General features: G+C 38.0%; 4 protein-coding genes across 4 annotated transcripts; 1 reads left to right on the forward strand and 3 right to left on the reverse strand.

The window, feature by feature from the left end:
* Window positions 1–520: 520 nt before the first annotated feature.
* LOC128866679 (uncharacterized) lies at window positions 521–2,593 on the forward strand. Its single transcript, XM_054107584.1, has one exon. It carries the CDS (start codon window positions 643–645, stop codon window positions 2,461–2,463), a length of 1,821 nt encoding a protein of 606 aa, XP_053963559.1. The 5' UTR covers window positions 521–642; the 3' UTR covers window positions 2,464–2,593.
* Window positions 2,594–2,627: 34 nt separating this feature from the next.
* On the reverse strand, window positions 2,628–4,390 carry LOC128866681 (uncharacterized). The gene is made up of 3 exons (XM_054107585.1): window positions 3,261–4,390; window positions 3,065–3,198; window positions 2,628–2,998 (listed from the first exon to the last, which is right to left on the reverse strand). Exons 1-3 carry the CDS (start codon window positions 4,217–4,219, stop codon window positions 2,832–2,834), a joined length of 1,260 nt encoding a protein of 419 aa, XP_053963560.1. The 5' UTR covers window positions 4,220–4,390; the 3' UTR covers window positions 2,628–2,831.
* Window positions 4,391–12,682: 8,292 nt separating this feature from the next.
* On the reverse strand, window positions 12,683–18,916 carry LOC128868951 (TATA-binding protein-associated factor 2N-like). The gene is made up of 2 exons (XM_054111607.1): window positions 18,851–18,916; window positions 12,683–12,991 (listed from the first exon to the last, which is right to left on the reverse strand). Exons 1-2 carry the CDS (start codon window positions 18,914–18,916, stop codon window positions 12,683–12,685), a joined length of 375 nt encoding a protein of 124 aa, XP_053967582.1.
* Window positions 18,917–23,900: 4,984 nt separating this feature from the next.
* LOC128867937 (uncharacterized) lies at window positions 23,901–24,465 on the reverse strand. Its single transcript, XM_054109576.1, has 2 exons — window positions 24,376–24,465; window positions 23,901–24,319 (listed from the first exon to the last, which is right to left on the reverse strand). The coding sequence occupies exons 1-2, from the start codon at window positions 24,388–24,390 to the stop codon at window positions 24,074–24,076; spliced, it is 261 nt and encodes an 86-aa protein (XP_053965551.1). The 5' UTR covers window positions 24,391–24,465; the 3' UTR covers window positions 23,901–24,073.
* Window positions 24,466–24,966: the final 501 nt, after the last annotated feature.

The raw sequence follows: 24,966 nt of genomic DNA on the forward strand, positions 1-24,966 counted from the left end.
GAGTAGCAGATCGTTATGAATGAAGACTAAATTAACACTAAGATTCCTATTGCTATTGCCTCGGACAGAAAACGAAAAATAATAGGAACAAAGCAGTGTGTGTGTTTGGGTACAGAGCTACTTAAAAACTGCTTCTTCAATGACCTAAATTCGTAAAATACAATAAAAATAACATATTCGTATTGATATTGCATCAGCAGCTGGTACAATCCCACCAGAAGCACATACACAATCCCACAATCGTCAGTATACTAGCCCTGTCTAGTGTACCGTGCATATTCCCACGGCAGGCACAATCGCTTGATGGCGCCAGCAAACCATTGTGGTGTATGTACCCTTTAAGCTGTAAACAATATATTATATTGACTATAACGTTCAATCATAAAATACATAGAAATATATTATATACATATATATAATGCAGTACATACTATATATTAAAGGCGAAGCATTTTAAAGACTGAAAAGGATGAAGAAAGTAAACAAAGTAAGCCCTTAATGGAAAATGCAACCGTGCACACTAAGCTTAACCCTTTTCGCTTTTTGTTGTCAAACGCAGTCAAAGATTTTACGCAGCGAATAATAGACAATTTTTATTAATTGAGAAATAATATAAACCACCCAGATAAATTACCGGCAAAAATGAGTGATTCAGAGGAGGACGATAATAAGCTATCTCTGCAAGCTTTAAAAGAAATATCTATAGTTACTGCAGGCACAGAGTATGTTGAGCCCGTTTTACAAGACGAAGTGAAGCAGTCTTTTAGTGATATAGACCTTGAAGACGAGTGCACGGATCCCCTCAATGATAAAGAACAAGATATAGTATCCGCACAATTTCAAGGAGAATACAATGAATGTGATTTTATTAATGAGCATAGTGATGCTGAAGAATCGAGTCCACTGCCAATGCCTAGTCGTAGTAAGCGGTCAAAGACTGTAAACGAGTTTAAGTCGCCTAACGGACGTGTTTGGAGTAATAATAAAACATGTTACAAACGATCTATTCCAACTGATTCAGTTGTACTACAGCAGCTCCCGACGGGAAAGGGGCCTGCAACCAAGCTTAAAAATCCACTTGAAGCTTGGTATTTGCTTATGGACGAGCGTTTATTGGCTACAATTCTAACACATACTAATGAGAGGATACGCAGCCATAAAGGGAAGTCGTCCTTTGAGAAAAGTACAGATATCGTGGAACTGCGTGCATGGTTGGGATTGAATTATTTATGTGGTATATTTCGTAACACTTCGCATCCCGGCCCATTGAAGGAATTGTGGACCTGGGAATTAGGAAATTCGATTTTTCGTGCTACTATGCCATGGAAACGATTTGAATTTTTAACGACCTTTATTAGTTTTGGTGCACCGGCTTCCAAGACGGGTGCGTTCGGGAATTTTTTGCAAATTCAAGAAGTATGGGAACGATTTCTAGCGAACTGCCGTTCGTATTACTCTCCCAGTGGTAATTGTGTTGTACACGATATGAAAGTAGATATGAACGACCACCAGGAAAACCTGCATCTAACTGTATTATGCGACGCAAAATCCTTGTATATTTGTAATATGTTAATTACAAATCAAACAGGTACGAAAAATAGACGTGAACGCTCAGTTCTACATTTGGTAACGGACATTAAGGGTAGCAATCGCAATATTGTTTTGCCTGAACTTTACACAAGTACGGAAATTGCGACCAAGTTGAGAGAAAGACAATTGACTTTGGTGGGTGCATTGCCGAAAGAATCCGAAGAATTACCGAAAACTTTATTATTAAATGAAACACCACAACAATTATACTCTGACATTGGTTGTTTAGTGCGCGGGCGTGGTGAAGCAGCTCCTTTTTTGCTATCAAATGGATTACCCGGCAAAGTAGCAGTTGATCGTCTTTTCAAATCGAGCATACGATCATGTAACCACTTTGAAGAAGCTATCGAAATTTTTAGCACTACTAACGCTGCTCCAGAAGCGCCAAACAACTGGCCTTTAACTTTATTTTATCGTATTATGAACTTTGCAGCTTTAAATGCCTGGATCCTGTTACGGCTCTCTACATCGGGTATTAGCAGCGCACCAACGCAACGTGAATTTCAACGCGATCTAGGCCTTTATCTCACACAAATGCAACTAAAACGGCAACTTCAAGCGAGGAACAAACTCAGCCTTGCACAAAAGCTACAAATATGCGAAGTGTTGGGTGAGTCAACAGAGAAACTACTAGTCAGCGCTTGTGAAGAAGCGAAAAAGAATTCAGCTAAAGGCTTTGTACCATTAGAGAAAATTAATTTACCTGAAGGTTTGGTGCTGATGTCCAAAACATTAGATCGACGTAAGCGTTGTTGTATTTGCACGAAATATCAAACGCGTACGCGTTGCCAGCAATGTTTACGGGCACTTTGTTATCGTCATTTGATTGCACGTTGCAATGATTGCATGGGAGTCACAGAGTTGCCCGAATAATAACGGTAGCTTTTATTTGTAGAATAAGGGAAATAGGTAACATTTCAAATCAAACATGGTAATTTTTATATTGGCATGTGTTCTTAAAAGCAACTTGATAATAAAAAGAAATAATTATCTACTTGCAACATTTAAACAGTATATTACTTTATTATAAACTTTACATAATGAATCATTGTATGTGTAATATTGCGATAGACATAAGTATTTTCAAGTATGACGTGAATATGAATGACCGCTCTTTTCAAAGATCAACACTAGAGTTTGATTAACTTATTTAAAAAATATCGACAGATAGACCCAGAACTCTTGACATATGATTCCAGAACTGTTGAGATATCTGGCGATAACTTATAGCCTTCGAGCTTTTAAAACTTATATTGAAACTCTTTAATTGGTTTTCGTGTAGCAGCTGTGGCCGGCTGATTTAGGAACAAACTCAAAAACTGCTCGTTTTGAATTTCATTTAGTGGCATATCCAACGCGTTGCAGGACTTCACTACCTCAGCGCAAGCACGCAAATCATTTCGCAAATCTGAAAATTTAAAAGTATTTCCTTTTATGTTATTTCTTTCTAAATATATAGTAAAACTTTACTAACATTGATAATTAAATAATTGACCGAGACAGATAGCGCACGCCTCTCGCTGTTCTTTTTCTAAAAACAATTCAATAAGCCGATGCACAGCATCCACATTATTTGCTCGTAGAAATGATGAGCAAAGCGAACTCGATCTACGAACGGAAAGAAAGAAAATGTTTAAATGCCTTGTATATAATATTTTACGCACACCTACCGCCTGGCTACGAGGTGTTGCAATTCTGTGTAATTTTCGTATAGGTCAGCCGCCGATTCCTGATCGCAAAACCAATCACTAGCGAAACATTGCTTCCACACGCACGCTACAACAAAGATATCCTTTAGCTCCGTGTATATTGAACGTGCCACGTAGAGTAGGGAAACCAAAACGGCTTCGCTCTTCAGCGCTAATGTATCTTCAATGATGATACGAAACACATAGCGCGCCATTCTACGGCCCTCATCTGTTCCCGCGCAATCGCTATAGCCGCGATGCAAAGTCATCAATGCTATATCTGCACAACCGCTACGCCAGATGGCCATCGCTTTGAAGGGTGCAAAGTTGGCATACACTTTAAGTAGGGGATGCGCATGTAATTTACACAGATCTGCCAATGATTCGATCTGTTGAAAGTGACACAATTGCATGAGGTATTTAAGGCAATCCACTAGCACTTCATTCGATGGTAGCTGCTGATGATGGACGCACTCCCGAATTAGGTATAGAAAATCGGGTTTATTTCTTATTTCTACAGTTGATAACAATAAATTGTCTAGCTGTGCTTGAGACAACGAACGTATATCTAGACCCAATTGCGGCGCACGAATAGACTGCAAGTCACTCACAACCCCTTTGGACAAAATTTTTACATTCTGACCAAAACTGGTCGAGGCAATGTCATTGCATTCGCTAAAAGAACCTGAGTTTAATTCACTTTTATTTGTTTTCTTATTAAACGAGTATCTCAACTTATCCCACTTCTTTGAATTGCGATTCACTAATTCATTAGTTAAGCAATCAATGGGATCCATTTGTGTTGATTTCCGTTGTAATGAATGTGTTTGTGTTTGGGTTGGTGCAGAATGAAGTGACGGCCAAAGAAAAGCAATACAATTTTGGAAACGATGTAAAGCTTTTGGCGAACCGGGAGCGGTACTACGCGTTAACATGGACATGATGGAGACTCTGCACCACACTTATATTTTACGCGTCCACTGCTGTTATATTAAGCGAATCTCCCGCATATATTTTGTTGTTATTTAACTTACTAGTTATACTACGTAGTTTACTTTTTCCACTCGCTTGTGGAAAATATTACGAAAAACGATAGAGGTGGAGCAAACAACGGTGGCGCTATCGATGTTTGATGCATATTTGTCAAATATCGTTGGTTGTTGGCGACTATCGAAGATTTCTCTCTATACTTCTGCGACACCACTTACGATGTATATAATAAAAAGCTGCGGCCATCATTACAATACGTTCACATATTTATAAGTAGATGATATACTTTTTCGCGCTTTACTCAAAATCTGTGATTAAAAAGCGCGATTTCCCATGCAAAATTTCTCTCCCAAAATCTGAGATTATAAAATAATCCTAGATAATAACGCTACTTATTGACATAGATCCCTGTGTTATCGATAACTATTATTACGAATATAGGCAGAAACCAGTGATGGTAAATGTAGGGAAAATTCCCCACATGTAGGGATTTTTGTCGAAAAAGAGGGACAGATTTTTTTAAATTCTGTAAATGTAGGGAATTTCCATTAGTTTTTAGTTTACTTTTAGCTTTTTTATATTTAAAATTTATATATTTTACAGAAATGAGCTGCTCCTCTTCAACTGACTCTTCGGAGGAACACCAGGAGAAAAATTCAAGTATCGGAAACAAAAGTTCAATAACAAGTGGCTTGAAGACGACAATTTTAGTGGCTGGTTGAAAGCTGTGGCTAACGATCCATTTAAATGCAAGTGCGCTGAGTGCGACAAAGTTTTGAACTGCGGCAATTCTGATTTGCAGAAGCACGCCGAAGCAAAAATGAATAAGAAAACGCCGAGTAAATCAAATAGTTCTAGAAATTCCGAAATAAAACTTAGCATGTCCTTCGCTGAACATAATGTCGCGCTGCAAGTGGTGGACCATTTAATCCCAATCTTAAAAGTAATCGTGCCGGATTCTGAAAAAATAGAAACTCTGTCTTATTTTAAACAGAACTGAATGTAATAAAAAAGTCTAATTTTTAGTTTTTTTGCTGAATTTTTCTTTATATATGTGTTTATAATATAATAAATATGTGTATTTATATATATTTTTGAAATAAAATTTCTTATTAAAGTGCAAAAACAGCACCAAGCCCAAAGTTTAAGCAAATAATTCAATTTTGACGTTGCAAGTGCCTCATTATTGTGTAAACACAGGAGAAAAATATGTAGGGAATTTTGTAGGGAAAATTTTTTGAAGCGTAGGGAAAAGTAGGGATTTTTTTTGGGCTGTGTAGGGATTTTTCAAAAAATCATTTACCATCACTGGGAGAAACATCAAAATAAAAACTAAAAAAAATGGATGCCGCCAAAGAAAACAGGTCTTTAAACATAATACTAATAAAATTTTTGTTAAATATTATTAATTATGGATTCATTTTGCAGAAAAAAGCGTGTGTCCATAAACGTTTTGTCCTTTCTTTTTCTATGAAAAAAAAACCTCTCAAAGCAGATTGACAGCTGGTTGTAGATTTTGCAGGTAATCTGCCATATGTGAACGTATTATAAATCTGAGATTGTGTTGAGCATACGTTACACAGCAAGCAATTCGCTAAGTAATTCGTGAATTACCCTGTTTCCATGGCGTATACGTAATTCATTTTGGTATCTCTTTTTGTTATTGTTACTTGCATTATTTTATTTATTTGCTGTGAATATCGGTTGTGGAGAAAAAACTAAACACTATGATTTTACTTTACTTTATAATTATCATAGTTGTTAAGGGGTTTGAGGTAGTCAGAATTTTCAAAAAATTTAATTTTTTTTTTGTATTTTCTTAAATTATAATATCTTAAAAATATTGTGTGAAAATTTGAAGTGAGTCCGACAAATACTTTTCGAGTTATTCAATAATTAGCGAAGAGCACTCGGGTGCTTCGGAGCAGATAGCAAAACTTTAAATGCGTTTTTCTCAAAACTATGTTTCTTGAACTGGTGATCACTGCAACTTAAAAACCGCTTGGTAGATTTCAATAAAATTTATACTGCTTTTGAAACACATAAAAAATTCGTGCCTGATCGAAGGATTTTCTCGAAAATTTGAAAAATATTTCCTGAGGCCGTCATATTGTTAGTTCTTAAAAGAAAGCTTCGATCAGGCTTAAGATTATCTATTAATAAAACTAATTTCACTTGTCCGATTGAGTCTCCAAGAACTTGTGCTGATCACCGTAAGGCACTTCGGGAGAAACGGGCTCCACTCAAACAGCGATAACTTTTACAATTATTAATTCTTTTTTGAAATTTTGCTAAAGTCAAGTCGAAACATGATGTATTAATGCTATGTTTTTATTTTTGTAAAATAAAGCAATTGACTAACAAAATAAAATTATTGAAAATCATCATTTTTTCGAGCCTCTGACTACCCCTAGCCACTTAAAAAGCCTTCGGCTCATCCGAAAATTACTGTTGAAGGCAAGTTCATCAGCACGCAGGCAGTCTGTCTCCCAGAAAGATTCAGTTCGATCGTAAAATATTTGTAATAATATATTTTACAAAAATATTGACAAGTTCATACAAACTTCTTAATGGACTAATTTTCCTCCAAGTTAAACCTTCAGAGGTTAATAACTTCACAGTTCTTAAAAGATGCAGTTGCTTCTCATGGGGGTGGAATAATTTCTCAGAAAACAATTCAGTCTCCTTCAAAATTTTTGAAGCTTCAGCAACGTTCTCGACATAATAATTTTTTCACCATACTTTTGTGTACTTCCTTTATTAAAATTTATTTTTTACTGGTCATTATTAAACGCTTGTTAATATGTTTTTTTTTTTACTCCTTCATTTTAGTTTGACAGCCAATTTCGATAAATTTCCGATAAAAGCTACACATTCCAATGATTTATTCGTAATTTGCAGGGTGATTCAGATTCAAGAATGATAGAATACAAGATTGCGTTTTCTGAATTAACTGCGGGGTCAGGCCCCTAGAATATACAAATAAAAGGAAGGGAAATTACTTGTTTGTGAAGGCAGAGAGTAGGCGAAAACAATAGGAACTGCCAAACAAAACACATTCCCATTGCAGCCGGTTCTACGTATCGCAATGCCTCGGGTTTCACCCAGTAAACTCGGAGCAACCTCACTCCCAATTTCAAGATTCGGCAACTGTTTACTCAACATAAGCAGATCAAATGGGCTGAGCACCTGCAACTTCACCTCTGGTGTGAGCTCTAGTCCACAATAAGGTTCCTGTCGAACCCGACGAAGTACAACGACAGGATGGCAATGATTTTCGGTGGTTGTACTTTGTCAGACCCGAAGGGATGCACGAGCTTTGTTAGCCTAACCTATCCATTCAATAGGGTCAAGCGTCGTACCACCAGATGACCGAAAAAGCTGTCAAATATTTAAGCACCGCTTTATTTCTCCAGCAATGAGGTGAAAGTAGTCATTAACAAAGCTAGAGCTTTCAAAGCTATTGACCCCGACGCAATTACCATGTCGATGCTGAAAAACATGGGTCCTCACAAGAGTCCTCAATCTGTCCTTGGCCACTCTCATAATTCCTGACAAGTGGAAAGCAGAGAGAGTGGTCCCAATATTGACACTTAGGAAACCCGCCAACCAAGTAGAGTCTTATCGGCTGACAACTCTCCTTTCCCCAGTAGTGAAGACTCCTAAGGCCCTCCTATTCCCACTCTACGCGAAACATCTGACCCCAGCCACACATCAGCATGGATTCCACAGAGTGCACAGTACCCCCACAACACTCACCGCCAGAAATATCCGGATAAACCGCCCCTTCAAGAGGACTGTAGCGCTGGACTTGAAGAAGGCTTTCGACACACTCAGCCACTCCACGCTATTGAATGATATTCTACAGTCGAACCCCCGCCGGGACCAAAGAGATGGTCCGCGAACTACCTGTGTGGTCGGCAATCGTCTGCCATCTTTCGAGATCAAAGCTCAAAACAGTCGAGGATAAAGCAGGGGGGTGTCATTTCACCCTTGTTTTTCAATTTCTAGATTTCATAACTGACTAGACCTCCCTATTGCCAGAATGAACTGACCAAGAATTAACGAGCTGTCACAAGCATGCCTGCCGATTGGAATTTAAGTGTACTCTGCCCAATCCACAAGAAGGGTGATACTGTAATATGTGCCAATTACCGCGCCATTAGCCTTCTAAATATCGTCCAAAAGTTTCTAGCGAACGTATTGTGTGAAAGGCTGAAGCCCACCATCAACCAACTTATTGGAATTTATCAGTGTGGCTTTCGGCCTGGCAAATTCACCATCGACCAGATATTAACAATAGATACGCAAAGTATTGGCAAAGACCCATGAAAGGATAATCGATAGACACCATTTTTTTGTCGATTTTAAAGAAGCTTTCGACAGTACGAAAAGGAGCTTGTATGGCTTATACTCGGCTTTCGAGGTTGTAAAAGACTTCGTTTATTTAGCTTCGATAACAATGTCAGCCAGGAAATCCAACGTAGAACCTCTCTTGCCAACAAGTGCCACTTTGGACTAAGTAGGTAATTGAGTAGTAAAGCCCTCTTTCGAAGAACAAAACTAACATTCTACAAAGCTCGCATCATACCCGTCCGAGCATATGGGGCAGAAGCTTAGACGATGACAACATCTGATGAGGCGACGCTTGGAGTGTTTGAGAGATCGATTTTGCTGAAGATTTTTCTACCTTTGCACGTTGACAACGGCGAATATCGCAGGCGATGGAACGATGAGCTTTATGAGCTTTATGAGCTTTACGATAATATAGACATAGCGCATCCAGCGGCTTCGTTGGCTGGGGCATGTCATCCGAATGGAAACAGACGCACGAACGCGGCGGCTCTGAAAGTATTTGATGCGGTACCAACTGGTGGTAGCAGAGGAGGAGGAAAGATCAAGTGAAGAAGGACTTGGCTTCACCTGGTATGTCCAACTGGCACCGGTAAGCGCGAGAAAGAACGACTGACGCGCTTTGTTAAACACGATCAAAATCGTGCAAGGGGTTTCGTGCCAATTAAGAAGAAGAAGATCTCCATAAAAGTTCGACTTATCTTTATAGCCTTGCTTGGTACTACAGGATGAATAAAAAATTTCATTAACAGATTACAAAAGTGAAAAATTTAAATACATATATTTAAGTGTTGTAAAAACCTCAAAGTTTCACAAGAGCATTTGCATCTGAAACTGAATAGATGTATTATTATATATGTAGGTATCCGTTAACACTCGTAACTTCTGTATACAAATTTGTTGGCCCTACCAGTGGCTCGCTCCTCAGGTTTGTTTTGGGCCATTTTTTTTAATGCAGTCCTTCTAATTGGGCCATACCTGTGATTGGAAAATAATAATAGTTATCTAAATTTTTTGCATAAGAACCAATGCTTAGAAAATATATGTAAATACTATCCGCAACATATCACAAAAAACAATTTGTGAATATCTTACCATGCACCTCAGCAGTTGGATAACTGCACACTTCATTACCAAACTACATCACCAATTATGTGGCCAATCAGGAGATTGCACTCTACACTGCAGTTTGCATTTACATTTTTCCATCCGTTGACGTGTTTTTGCAGGGGTCCTTCGCTATTGAGCAGTTTCGCAAATTCAGACCACAGAACCTCCACTTCCACTCTGCCGCCTTTCACAGAATTTTTAAAGAAAATTTCAGATTCTTTTACTTCAGCCCATATTTAGTACAGGCCACAGAGCGTCCACTTCCACTCTGTCGCCCTTCACAGAACTTTCAAAAAAAATTCAGAACTTTTTACTTCAGCACATATTTAGGACAGGCGTTGCATAGCTCTTTATGGCGAAAACATTCTTCTACTCGAACTCAAAGCAAAATACTAAGTAAATACGGACTTGTTTACTTCGATTGGTATCAATTTCAAAAACAAGATGTCTCGCATACATTTTTAATCAAAAATTAAAAAAATATATATATAGTATAATTGCAACATCTGACGCAAAAGCCAAGGAGACAATTAATAAAAATCACAGTATCACTTATTTGTGAACCCTTAACTTCACGTAAAAGAAAAGATACTGGCACGTATTATATATAATACATACATACATATGAATATAAAGTATCTATGTATGTACTTGTAAGTATGGAGGTCAGTTGGCCAAAGCTTTGTGATTATTACTTTGTACATGCATGTGTATGAATTAATTTTTTATTAAACTCAAATAAGAAATAATCATGGGTGTATACATAAATCCATACATAAGTACAGGGTCCGGCACTCGAAGCATAACCACCTTCAGACCGCTCGCGCACAGGCATCAGCTGTCTATAAGTTGGCTAAATGACAGTCCAGAGTATTGTTTACAAGCGCGCGGAAGCATTTACCCGAGATTAAACGCGAAAAAAGAAAATCAGTAATGGATTTCAAACGTAAAAGTGTGATTGTATTATATTTGGTTGGAAAATCACAACCAGCGATTGTTCGTGAGCTCGAGCATCTTAAAGTAAATAAAGTTATTGTTTATCGCACCATTACTCGTTACAATGATACTGGTAGAACCGCGAAACATCAAAAGACTGCAACGTCGTGTGAAATGGTTCAAAAAGTGAAGTAGCGACTGAAGCGAAATCCCCAACCAATCAAATAGCGACAGAACTGAAAATATCTGACCGTAGCATCCGCCGCATACTGAAAAATGATCTCAAAGTCAAGCCTTACAAGATCCAAAAGGCGCGTGATCTCACACCAAAGCAGCCACAAGTCAGACTTGAGAGAGCGAAGGAGTTGCTTCACTTGTCCCAAAGCGGTCAAATTCCGAACATTGTGTTTTCTGATCAGAAACTTTTTCAAATTGAGCAATTGGTGAACTTCCAAAACGATAGGGTTTATTTGACCAACCGTTCATACGTGCATTTGAATCATCGATTGGCCACCAGGAGGCCGGACTCGCCACAGGTAATTGTTTGGGTCGCTGTAATCGCAGATGGACGCTCTCCAATCGTTTTCATCGAGGCTGGCGTCAAGGTACATAAATGCGAAATATTATCGGGAAAGTATTCTGTTGTTTTGAAGCCGTGAGTAGACAAACATTTCAGTGGCAGACCAAGGACGCTTCAACAGGACCCGGCACCGTCTCACAAAGCCCGAGTGAACCAAGAATTGCTAAAAAACAACGTTCCGAAGTTCCAAAGTGCTGAAAAGTTGGGAATTAAAGACAATTTCCAATACTAGACAACGACCCTAAGCATAAGGCACTTGATGCCCGTCTCTTGCTTATGTACAATTAACCTAAAGTCCTCAAAACACCTCCACAAACTCCAGACCTCAATGTAATTGAACATCTGTGGGTTCATTTGGAAAACCAACTGAAAAACCTTGTTATTAGAATCAAGGAAGAATTAGGAGATGTTATTAAAGAAGAGTGGGGGGAAATAGATCCTTTAACATGCAAGACTGAATCCTGTGGGAAAAAATAAAGGCTTGCCGACTAAACATTAATTGTACGTTTCTTCCTCAAATATTATTTGCCTAACTCTACTTTGTATAAAATCCGAGTTCTTTTTTGTGAGGTAGTTTGTTAAATTTGTCTAGATTTGCATTTTGTTTTTTTATTTAAAACCATATCACTTGGGTGTCCGAGTTCTTTATTGAGCCACTGTTAGTACAAATGTAGCTAATCCAACAAATGAGAAAATGTAAAATGTTCCTAAAATGGTCAAAGGCTAATAGATGGGGATATTATAAACATTTCGACGGCCGCCGTAGCCGAATGGTTTGGTGCGTGACTTCCATTCGGGAGTGCGTAGCTTCGAATCTCCGTGCGTAGAACAGCAAAATGATATAAAAAGTTGTTTCTAATGGCGATCGCCACTCGACAGGCAATGGCAAAGCTTCGAGTATATTTCTGCTATGTAAAAGCTCCTCATAAAAACCATCTTGCCGTTCATAGTCGGCTTCAGAGTCCCCCCATTTCTGGAAGAACATCGAGACGCACACCACAAATAGGAGGAGGAGCTCGACCAAACACCTAACTGAAGTTTACGCCTCGAATATTTTTTTTTAACATTTAGATTGGTTTCCCAAGACTCGCTTGCGCCTCGGATTGAAGAATTAGGGAAATTCGCTTTAACCTATCCAAATGGAAAAAAACTCATTTTACGGCAGTGACTTATCGGAGAGCTTCACTGGTTCAGTCAATCAGAACTTCGACAATTAAAATAACAAGGATTCAGTATACTCAGGCCTATTTTAAAAAATTTTTTAAACCGTATTTACAGCTAATTTAATCACAAATGCCAGATAGAATTTACGCTTTAAAATTACAAACATACATACAAGTATGTACGTATGTATTTATATTTTAAAAAATTTACATTTCAACGAAACTTGATTCAAGTCGGCCATTTTATCGATTTATTAGCTAGAGTAACTTTTTCAATAGTGTCCACCGCCGCGACCACCTTGGCTGCCACCGTATCCTCCTTGTTGGCCACCGTAGCCGCCACCTTGACTGCCACCGAATCCTCCTTGTTGTCCGCCATGGCCACCACCTTGACTGCCACCGAATCCTCCTTGCTGTCCGCCATGGCCACCACCTTGACTGCCACCGAATCCTCCTTGTTGGCCTCCGTAGCCCACACCTTGGCTACCACCAAACCCTCCGTGCTGTCCGCCACGGCCTTGACCACCTCCGTAACCTTGTGGATGTGCCACTGCCAGCGCAACACATACAGCGAGGATTATCTAAAATTTAATTCAAAATGTAACAGGAAATATTTAAAGAGTTATTTGTTTCTTACCATAATTTTGACCATTTTTAGAGCTTGAAAATTTTCACTTATTTAATAATTAAATCTTTAAATTGAAACTGAATAAATTTTGAGAACGTATAAGTAAATTCAAATTCGTGCACAAACAAATATTTTTTAAACATAAGAGTGCAATTAATTGCTATAAATAATATAATTAATAACATAATTTTTATACCCAAAGAACAAATTTATATTTCACATTATAATTTCAAAGAAGTGCTTTCTAAAATAGCGCCGCATATAGGAGGTATAGACAATTACTGCAAAGATTCTGAATGTCGTTTAAAAATATCCTAAGGCGCCTGCTGAATCATGATCCATCTATACGTCCCCTTACACGGGTCATAAATATCAGAATCCAGTATTGCGATTCAAATATTTCACCAAAGTCGGAAGCTGTGAAGACCTGGAATCGTATGTACGAGTAGAAGAATCGGGTTTGAATCGAATTCCCAGTTGCGTAGGCGCAAAACACGGAATTACAGTCAATAAAATAAGAAATAAATAATTGGCGCACTCTTCTGTCAGGTGCTTAGGCGAGCTCCTCCTCCTATTTGTACAAGGTGAAGTCCAATAACAAAATAAACAAGACGGGAGTCATACAAGTGTTTTGGATGGCGCCATCTTTTTAATGAGTTAGTGCGTTGGAAGTTGCATTCCTAGCTGACTTCCAGTGAAAATTTGGTGACATTTGATTCATTGGAAGCGAAGTTATTGTGTCTAGAGTGTCAGTATGTTTGTGTCATCGGTACAAAAATGAGTTTCGAACAAAGAGCTCCCAGCTAATCAAATTTCGTTTTAAAATCGGTGAAACGTTTACCGAAATATTTGAATTGATGTAAAAAGTTTACGGCGATGATTGTCTATCTCGTGCCAGAGTTCTTGAGTGGTTTACACGTTTCAGAGATGGTTGTGAGGGCATAAATGACTATGAACATGAATGAAAATGACAATGAATTTATCAAAAATGAACCGAAATCATCGTTGAAAGACACGGAATCGGTGTCGAATATCACCATAACATCGATTTATCGCATTTTAACTGATCATTTGGGCTCACGATCCCGCACAAGTTAACTGAGGATCAAAAAATACCAGTCTAACGGTTAGACGCGATAGAAGTGAAACCTTCCGTAAAACAAACTGAGAGAGAATGAGACGAAAGCAGCATTAGGGAGCGGGATAATTATAGGTTCATTATAATATTGCTATAAAGTTCATATTTTATTTTCTTCATTTTATTATTATTCATCCTCAATGTTTTCAATTTCAACAAATGATACGAGTGGCTTATGATAGCTAAAATATGATACAAATGCTTTGGTTTCGATGTTGTCAACATATCTTTGAAATACCGCGTCAATTGTTGTTTTTGATCGTGTTGTCGATTCAGTGCGATTGTTACACATTTTTAAATTGAATGTTGTATTGAGAAAGTCAATTAAAGGAACCGCTGTGTCCAATACAAAATTTACGTTAAAATCGCCACTTAAAATCGTTGGAACTTTATCGTAATCTTTTCTAAGTATCCGCGATACTTCTGGTGTATAGGTACTTTATTAAATTTTCGTGAATGAATTCCGTGATGCTATTTATTGATTGATTCGGTGAAATATAAATTGCCACAATTAAAACTGTTTTTCCATTGCTCAATTTGGTTTCGCATGCACATATTTCTCCCACTTTAGAGAGCTGAAAAGACAGTGATTCTAGTTGCTGTGCATTCAGATCTATTTGTGGAGTTACAATACGAGCACCGTCATTTTGATTGTGGTATATTGCAACACCGCCTGCAATTGCGGTAAATGAAATGGTAATGAAAATATTTACGAATATAAAAATACGGACGCAATACAGCACACGCGGTTGCTACTATGAGCGTCGTAACGCATATATTACACAGACGTACTAACTTACACACAAACATTCGTAGGACGCTTGGCCTAAGCAAGTATTAGGTAGTGTAGTATAGGTATACATAATGCCTTCTCGCTCACCGTGGCTCCGTAATACGCAGGCGCGCACATACGTACTAGCATACATACAAACATACATACGTATGGCGCTTGAACTAAACACCAAAGCAAGTAATAGGCAGTGTAGTATACATACTACAATACTCACTATACTAGCGTGGCTCAGCAGTACGCAGCCACACACATATAACGCTTCGTAGTGTCGCTTTTTCGTTTCTTCGAGTCTCAAATCACTCCCAACGATTCTAAAGAAGTTTTCACTTCAAAAATTGCTCAGAATGCAACATTCGAAAGACCTCATTAAAGAGGCGAGAAAAGATGAAACGAGGTGTTTCCAACACGAACCTGCACCTTAAAGTAAAAGACCCGAATGGAAGACGAGCCACCACCCCAAAAATCGCGTTTGGAGAAGGCAAACATCAAGACGCTGCTCATTTGTTTTTACGATTTCAAGGGAATTGTCCACAAGGAGCTCATGCCAACGGGCCAAGACGTCAATGCAATTTTCTATTTTCGCGATTTGAAGCGTTTGATGCATCGCATTCGTCGAATTCGCCCTGAATACTGCAAAGAAGGAAGCTGGCGCTTATTGCATGATAATGCACCAGCGCATCGATCCACTCTTGTGACTGATTTTTTGAATAGAAATCGCATTTTAACCAACAATCACTCACCACATTCGCCTGATATGGCTCCCTCTGGCTTCTACCTATTCGGAAAATTGCATTTCGCCATGAAAGGAGAACGTTTTGCTTCCGTGGAGGCCATCCAAAAGTCTTGTACCGACATCCTGAGAGACATTGCGGTCAATGACTTGAAACACAAAACAGTGTATCGAGGTGTGTGCGTCTTGATGCTGTTCCACAAATGGAGGTGCCTACAGTTTTAAGCCGACTCCGAACAGCAGATGGTTTGCTTTTCATGAGGAGCTTTTTCATGGCAAAAATACATTTGGAGGTTTGCCATTGGCTGCCGAGAAGCAACCGCCATTAGACAAAACTTTTCCTATCAATTGCTGTTCCATGCAGGGAGATTCGAACCTATGCACTCCCAAATGGTAGACACGCACCATCAATTCGGCTACGGCGGCCGCGGTATACGCGTTGGGTATAAAAATTTGAGCTTCCAGAATTTTATAAGTATAATGTGTAATTTTGATATGCCGTCAAAATAATTAAAAAGTTTTGTTTATGATTAGGAAAACCCAAATCAGTACTTGTTTATATTAATACCAATTTAGGGTTTAGGCTAATTTTTTGAATTTCTTCTTCACCTCTTATTTTTTTGTTTTTAATCTTGACCGTTCTTTATTATTTATAATATGCATTTGAAACAATTCTGTGCAACAAAATTCAACTTTTTTCGAAATAACGAAGCTCTACCAAAAATGAATTGGTGCGTGACTACCATTCGGAAGTGCACAGGTTCGAAACACCAGACATGAAACACCAATTGATAGGAAAAAAATGACAAACCTCCGAATGTATTTTTGCCATGAAAAAGCTCCTCATGAAAAACAAACCATCTGCCATCGGAGTCGGCTTAAAACTGTAGGTCTCTCCATTTGAGGAAAAACGTCCAGCAGCACACCACAAATATGAGAAAGAGCTCGGCCAAATACCCAAAAATGACGTAAGCGTCAATTATAACCACACCGAAGGTGGAAGCTGTAAGCTCCCTCTTATCTTGGCAATTGTAAAAAGAACAACAAACGCACAATCGCGTAAATCTTAAATCGGAAAATGAAATATAAAGTTGTATGAACATAAAAGTGTTTTAATTAATTTTCTTAGTTTTAAGTTAGTTAGCTGTCAAAAAAGCTTGGTGGCCGAACATTTTGGTGACCCCGACGTGATTGTCGTGTGTTTTACTTGTGTAAAATAAAAATTATTATTCAATATAATAATATTTGTTAACCCTTCGAAAATATTTTGTTACGGTGGTTAATTATTGTCGCGTAGTGGTTCCTAATACCTATTCAATAAATAAAACCGTTTGGTAATAGGACTATGAATAAGTTCGTGCGGTTTTTTTCGAAATTTGAAACTTTATTGACGTAAAATGGTTACAAATTTAATATTCAAAATATTGTCCATCGCTTACTACTACTTTTTCCCATCTTTCTGGCAATTCACGGATTCCCTTTGTGAAAAATTCGGTCGGTTTTGCCGCAATCCACGAATCGATCCATTTTTTGACTTCATCGTAATTACGGAAGTGCTGGTCAGCCAGGCCATGTTGCATCGATCGGAAGAGATAGTAATCGGATGGCGCAAGGTCTGGACTATACAGCGGGTGGGGTAGGACATCCCATTTGAGCGTTTCTAAGTATGTTTTGACCACTTGTGCAACATGTGGCCGAGCATTGTCATGTTGCAAAATAACTTTGTCGTGTCTATCGGCGTATTGCGGCCGTTTTTCTCGCAGTGCTCGGCTCAAACGCATCAATTGTCGTCGGTAGACATCCCCCGTAATCGTTTCATTCGGTTTCAGTAGCTCATAATACACAACACCCAGCTGGTCCCACCAGATACACAGCATAACCTTCAGGCCATGAATATTCTGCGCCGACGTCGATGTTGAAGCATGGCCAGGGTATCCATACGTTGCCCGACGTTTTGGATTGTCGTAATGGACCCACTTTTCATCGCCAGTCACAATTCGATGCAAAAAACCCTTTCTTTTGTGCCGTTGAAGCAGTTGTTCGCATGCCATAAAACGGCGTTCAACGTCTCTTGGCTTCAATTCATACGGCACCCAATGGCCTACCTTTCGGATCATTCCCATGGCTTTTAAACGTTTGGAAATGGTTGATTGATCAACTCCCAAAGTTTTTGCAACCTCTTCTTGCGTTTGAGCCGGATCTTGATCGAGCAATTCCTCCAATTCGGTATCCATGAACTTTGGCGGCGCACCCTCGCGTTCTTCGTCTTCCAAGCCAAAATCACCACTTTTAAAGCGTGCAAACCACTTCTGGCACGTTCGCTCAGATAGAGCATGCTCACCATAAACTTCCACCAAGATACGATGACTTTCGGCTGCTTTTTTCTTCATATTAAAATAATGAAGAAGAATTCCCCGCAAAAACACATTATTTGGCACGAAATTCGACATTTTCAAGTGTGGTAAAAATATTGTTGCTTACGCTTCAAATAAAAAACTTATACTGACATTTGTGCCTTACGACAGTAGCTCTCCAATGAATGTTTGGAAATGTGGATCGATGGAATAATAATCAAGTTACGCCATCTGTTGTAAAACCGCACGAACTTATAAATAGACCTATTAACTTTTTGCGGGACTTGTAAAACAAAGCAGTTGAAACCGCAACCTACATATATTTACGGTTAATAATTAAGTTTCACCATTTTCTATTTACTAACTTTTTCAACGGTTTCCGTGTACATAAAACCGTGCCTATATATTTGCGCGCTATCTATTTAACCGGTCAGTTAGTTTTTAAAATCAAACGATCAACATGTCGCTTAGTCTGTGGGGGAATAGATCCCCCACATGTACTTTTTATTTTATATTAACACTATTTATTTGTGATGTTTAATTCAAGACTGTTAAGATAAAAACTTATAACTTATAAAGAAACTCTAATTTTATATGTCTCGTCGTTTGCAAGAACGCTTCTCGAATGATCTCTTTCTTAGAACGAATAACGACGTTAAATTAAATTGAATAATGAATAAAAATGAATAATGAATTCAGTGTGTCCAAAAGGATAGGTATAGGTGTGTTCCCGTACGACACTTTCAGCTGTGTTCCCACAAGTCCAGGTAATGGTACCTTCATTAGAGGCGATTCACCGAATACTGCACCAACGAGGTGGCAACCGTCTTCAGATCGCGTGTCGTCTTTAAAGCTGAAAACATTGTCAGTCTTTAATCGACTTGAGCATACAGCAGCAGAGATGAACATCGAAATGCTACAAGGCATGGATGAGTACGGCTTGACAGCAATTATGGAATCAGTGGGGGATTTAAAAGCAACATTCACCGTCGCTCACACCAGTTTGAAGGAAATGGACTTTGAGTCTATTGCCAGTGACCTGCCCTGCAAATGCGATGCTACATTAGTGAAATTTAAGGCGAACCTGTAACGAGAGATTGGGAGACGTAGCACAGGCAGCACTGCTCGACATTTAAAGCGAACACTGGTGACTAGCAGTCGATCATCGTGAATGCCAATCGTTCTCGCTTGCCTTTGCTAATGTTGCCTAAATTTAGTGACGCCTACACCGAGTGGAGCAACTTCTTCTCTATGTTCACCTCCGTCATTGACAACGATGGCGACCTAACGCAAAGCGATAAGCTGCAATACCTGCGTTCCTGCTTGAGTGGTACTGCTTTGGACAATATGCAATCTCTGGAGATAAACGAAACTATGATAATTATAAAAATTCATTAGATTTACTCAAAAAACGTTTTGATAACATGCGAATTATATATATTTCAGGCACACATCAGACAGATCTTTGGACTGGACAGGGCAGATACATCCGCAAGCAAGCTGCGGGAGTTGACAGACAAGGTTACATCACACATAAGCGCGTTGCAGTCGCTTGGGTCAAAAGAACAAATCGCCGACTGTATCATAGTGGAATTACTAATCCAGAAATTGGACAAGCCTACTCAATCCAAGTGGGAAGAAAATTCATCTAGCAACGAACTGTCGTCGTGGGATCAGTTAGCTGCATTTTCGGAAAAGCTGTGGAGCTTGACATACAAACATATACATATATTATACAATTTTACAACTTTTGCATTTACGTATATTACGTTTTAAATCTTTGCATTAAATCGTTAGGCTGACATTTTTTTAATCTTGAGGAGTAGCTTATCTTGGAAAGGTTATTTGCTCGGTTATTCGGATGAGTGGCAAGGCGGTTGTTGTATCTCTGGCTGAAGTTGTTTATTTCTTCGAAAACTGTCGTAACTTTTAGGTCACGGTGCAATATCTCGTTTCGTACAAACCTTGGCGCATTGGCACACATGCGGAGCACCTTTGACTTTGCGCAATTATTGGATTTATCCTTTTTAAAAGCAGCTTTTCGAAGAGCTTAGAGGCAACAGGCAATAGACTTATTGGCCTTCCATTGGGGTCTTCCCTGGCTTTTGTATAAGGATGATTTCAGCAACTTTCCACTGAGTTGGAAAATACTCTTTTCTGATCATCGCGTTAAAAATAATGGTGAGGAGTTTGTATCCACATATGGGCAGTTCTTTTAAAACCTTACTAGTTATTAGATCGTAACCTGGGGCCTTTTTGGTTTTAAAGTTTTGGTTGCTGCGTATTTAACTTCTTTCCAGGTAAATCGTACAGTTGGAAAATCCATTTGAAACGGAGCTGAGAGAAATTCGTTAACTTCTGAGTATACCTCCGCACTTTGACTCGGAAATGGGTAGAAAGCATTTGATAGATGTTTGGTAAACTCTATTGCTTTTTGTTTATCAGTTTTTGCCCAATCTCCATTACACGTTTTTATCGCTGCATTGGGAGGCATGGGTTGTGACATCTTTTGCGTTGCCTTCCAGAGTGAGTAGTCAGAAGCTTCTGTAGGTGACAAGTTAGATGAGTATTCATGCAGTTCTGAGTTTTTTGCGTTTCTTATAGTATTTCTTAATTGTTTTGTGAGCTTATTTAGTTTTTTTTGTCGTTCTTGTTTCTGGTGATTTGCCAGTCAGTCAAGAAAATGATGAACAATGTTATCGAAGCAACAATTTTGACTGGAAAATTCAAAGGTGAAGACGTACTGTTGCCACGTATCCCAATGATACCGACAGATATGCCATTCGAATTCAAACGTTTACAGTTCCCGAAGCGACTCGCTTTCGCAATGACTATTAACAAAGCACAAGGACAATCCTTACAAGTGTGTGGATTAAATTTGGAGAATCCATGCTTCTCACATGGACAGCTCTATGTGGCTTGCTCACGTGTCGGAAAACCTTCTGATTTATTCGTCTATGCACCAGATGGAAAAACAAGAAATATATTTGCTAGGACTGTTATAAGCTTACATGGCAAATTTCAGCGTGATATTTCACATAGTTTGTTTTCTGTGCTACTGTAAACAAGTCAAGCTCGAGTGTGGAAAATTTTGAGTTGTGACTCTTTTGTATTTAGGGTGCGATATGTCCTCCTTGGGTGTCAATTACCGCTTGAAGACGACTTCGCATTGATTTAATTAGTTTCGGAATATCATATTCAAATGGTATTTTTCCCCACTCTTCTCTGGTGATTCTGGTTAATTCATTTTTATTAGTTGGCGATCTTTTTCCTACTTTTCTTTTTAAATGAACCCACAAATTTTCGATTGGGTTAATGTCGGGACTTTGGGCGAGAGTATCAATAACTTTGGTAGAGTAGAGTAGAGTAACCAGGACCTGCATAAATAAGATTTATGTTTGGCATCATTATCTTGATAGTAGTTGTATTTAAATTTGTTCCGATTTTCCGGGTCAACAAAGTCGAATTTTTTAATACTGGAAGTCAGTTCGTTTTTTAAAATATCAAGATATACTTCCTTGGTCATTATTTCATTATATACAACCTTAAACCATTACTGATAGTTTCCCAATCTTTAGGGTAGGAATAATATTTTTGTTTTGTAGTGCTGTGAGAGGCTTACGCCAAACTCTCTGCGGTCTATCATGGTAGTAGAGCATCATTTTCGTCTCATCTGATAGGAAGTGATATGTGCTCGGTGGCAAATCGCAATATTTTATCAACTTTTTGTGCTGATATCAGGGGTTTTTTCCTAACCACTCTTGAAGAATATTTGTGTTTTTGCAACACTTTTCGAACAGTTTCATGAGAAACTCTTAACCCGTTTTTCCTTTCTTTGAAGGTCTAATCCTCTTGTACTGTTTGCGGGCTATTATAGATAGTTTTTTTTTGGTCTGCCTGTAGATCCTTTCAACTCGAGTCTTCCTTCATTTTCAGCACGGTTTATTCTATTATATACAGTTCTAATTTTGAGTGAGAACATATCGGCGGTTTCTCTGTCTGATTTGCCTTTGTAGTGATTGAAATACACTAATTGAATAATATTTTTTGAAACTCGTTTTCCTGGCATTTTTTTTATTCAAATCTGAGATCACTTGTAGCACTGAAGACAATCACTTTATAACTAAATAATTTCGTACCCCTTTCACATTTCATACCATTTGCAAAAAAACTCAAATGAATGAATTTCTTTTTTATTTCTTGTTGGAATTCTTGATCAAAGCTAAAATTTTAAATCTTTCTTCACTGTGCAAAGATATTCTTGACAAACTGTACACACATATATTATATACAAGCTGGGCTAAGCAAACATTTCGAGACTTGAATTTCGACATCAGCTGGGACCGGTTAACTTCAGCAATTGTAAAAAAAGAGGTTGTCTGTAAAGTCGGTTTACTGGCGATAGTTTAACGTGATAATGTCATAAGAAAATACTGATTGAATGGTTGCATTTTTCAAAAGAAAATTTTAATTTTATTTGTTTGATAGATATTTTGTATGGATATAGAGAATGAGTTAACATTAACGTAACATAACATAATATACTTTAACGTAACATAACATAACATAACATAACACAACATAACACAACACAACATAAAATAACATAACATAACATAACATAACATAACATAACATAACATAACATAACATAACATAACATAACATAACATAACATAACATAACATAACATAACATAACATAACATAACATAACATAACATAACATAACATAACATAACATAACATAACATAACATAACATAACATAACATAACATAACATAACATAACATAACATAACATAACATAACATAACATAACATAACATAACATAACATAACATAACATAACATAACATAACATAACATAACATAACATAACATAACATAACATAACATAACATAACATGCTGTTCAAGCAAGGTAACGACGCATGAGCAAGATAACGACGCATTTTTTGGTGTGTGCAGCCGGCTACATAGAATTATAAGACGTTATCACGTCAAAAAATAATAATAACATTAAAACAACAGGTATTATTAACAAACTTGGTTTTATTTTAAATTCTTCAAGTGAATCAAATTAATAATAATCAATAAGAAGGCATATGCAAATACAAATACGTGAATTTATATATGTACATATGCGCATATACATACATATATACGCTCGCTTAAGTAGGAGAGAGCAAGATGTCGAACGTTGCCGTTCGTTTGCTTTGTTTGCTTTGTCGTTCGTTCCGCGCTTTCGCTTGCAGTTCATTCAATGCAATGAGCAAGGTAACGACAAATGAGCAAGGTAACGGCAATGAGCAAGGTAACGACATATGAGCAAGGTAACACTAATGATTACGGTAACGACACATTTTTTCGTGCGTGCAGCCTGTTAAATCGAATTATAAGACGTTATCACGTCAAAAGAACAACAAACACACGATCGCGTAAATCTTAAATTGGAAAATAAATTATAAAGTTGTATGAAAATAAAAGAGTTTTAATTAATTTTAAAATTGGTGGCCGAACAGACAGTATTTAAAAAAAGCAACCGAACAACATCGAGACGCACACCACAAATAGGAGGGGGAGCTCGACCAAACACCTAACTGAAGTGTACGCATCACATAGTTTTTATTTTCTTAACATTTCGATTGACTTCGCAGGACTCGCTTGTGCCTCGGATTGAAGAATTAGGGAAATTCGCTTTATACGATTTTTTAACCTATCCAAATGGAAAAAACTCATTTTACGGAAGTGACTGATTGGACGGCTTCACTGGTTCAGTCAATCAGAACTGCGACAATTAAAATAACAAGGATTCAGTATACTCAGGCCTATTTTAAAAAAATTTGTAAACCGCATTTACAGCCAATTTAATTAAAAATGCCAGATAGAATTTACGCTTTAAAATTACAAACATACATACAAGTATGTAACTATGTATTTATATTTTAAAAAATTTACATTTCAACGAAACTTGATTCAAGTTGGACATTTTATCGATTCATTAGCTAGAGTAACTTTTTCAATAATGTCCACCGCCGCGACCACTTTGGCTGCCACCGTAGCCACCACCTTGGCTGCCACCGTAGCCACCACCTTGACTGCCACCGAATCCTCCTTGTTGGCCACCGTAGCCACCACCTAGACTGCCACCGAATCCTCCTTGTTGTTCGCCATGGCCACCACCTTGGCTACCACCACGGCCTTTACCGCCTCCGTAACCTTGTGGATGTGCCACTGCCAGCGCAACACACACAGCGAGGATTATCTAAAATTTAATTCAAAATGTAACAGGAAATATTTAAAGAGTTATTTGTTTCTTACCATAATTTTGACCATTTTTAGAGCGTGAAATTTTTCACTTGTTTAATTATAAAATCTTTAAATTGAAACTGAATACATTTTGAGAGCCCGTGGTGCTTTTATAGAACCTAAGCGACTATTGAAATGAATAAATTGTTTGTTATCACCACAAACAACAATAAGCAAAACGTGTAAGTAAATTCAAATTCGTGCACAAACCAATATTTTATAAACATAAGCGTGCAATTAATTGCTAAGAACAAGTAATAACAAAATTTTTATACCCAAAGCAGAAATTTATATTTCGCAATCAATAATTTCAAAGAAGTGCTTTCTAAAATATCGCCGCATAAAGGAGGTATAGACAATTACTGCAAAGATTCTGAATGTCGTTTAAAAATATCCTAAGGCGCCTGTTGAATCATGATCCATCTATACGTCCCCTTACACGGCTCATAAATATCAGAATCCAGTATTTCGATTCAGATATTTCACCAAAGTCGGAAGTTGGGAGGCTCTGGAATCGTATGTACGAGTAGAAGAATCGCTTTTGAATCGAATTCCAGTGAAAGTTTGGTGACATTCGGTGCAGTGGAAATGAAGTTATTGCGT

Source organism: Anastrepha ludens, chromosome 6 (assembly GCF_028408465.1).
Source record: "Anastrepha ludens isolate Willacy chromosome 6, idAnaLude1.1, whole genome shotgun sequence".
In the NCBI taxonomy this organism is placed as follows: Eukaryota; Metazoa; Arthropoda; class Insecta; order Diptera; family Tephritidae; genus Anastrepha; species Anastrepha ludens.

What these genes read in the sequence shown, in the direction of transcription:
- LOC128866681 (XM_054107585.1), bottom strand. Translation starts at nt 4,219, where the DNA reads ATGTCCATGTTAACGCGTAGTACCGCTCCCGGTTCGCCAAAAGCTTTA. An exon ending in CAACACCTCGTAGCCAGGCG is followed by an intron (nt 3,199 to 3,260) that starts GTAGGTGTGCGT and finishes TTCCGTTCGTAG; the next exon opens with ATCGAGTTCGCTTTGCTCAT. An exon ending in TCAATTATTTAATTATCAAT is followed by an intron (nt 2,999 to 3,064) that starts GTTAGTAAAGTT and finishes TTAAATTTTCAG; the next exon opens with ATTTGCGAAATGATTTGCGT.
- LOC128866679 (XM_054107584.1), top strand. Translation starts at nt 643, where the DNA reads ATGAGTGATTCAGAGGAGGACGATAATAAGCTATCTCTGCAAGCTTTA.
- LOC128868951 (XM_054111607.1), bottom strand. Translation starts at nt 18,916, where the DNA reads ATGTTTTCAGCTTTAAAGACGACACGCGATCTGAAGACGGTTGCCACC. An exon ending in CCTCGTTGGTGCAGTATTCG is followed by an intron (nt 12,992 to 18,850) that starts GTGAATCGCCTC and finishes ATTAAATTTTAG; the next exon opens with ATAATCCTCGCTGTATGTGT.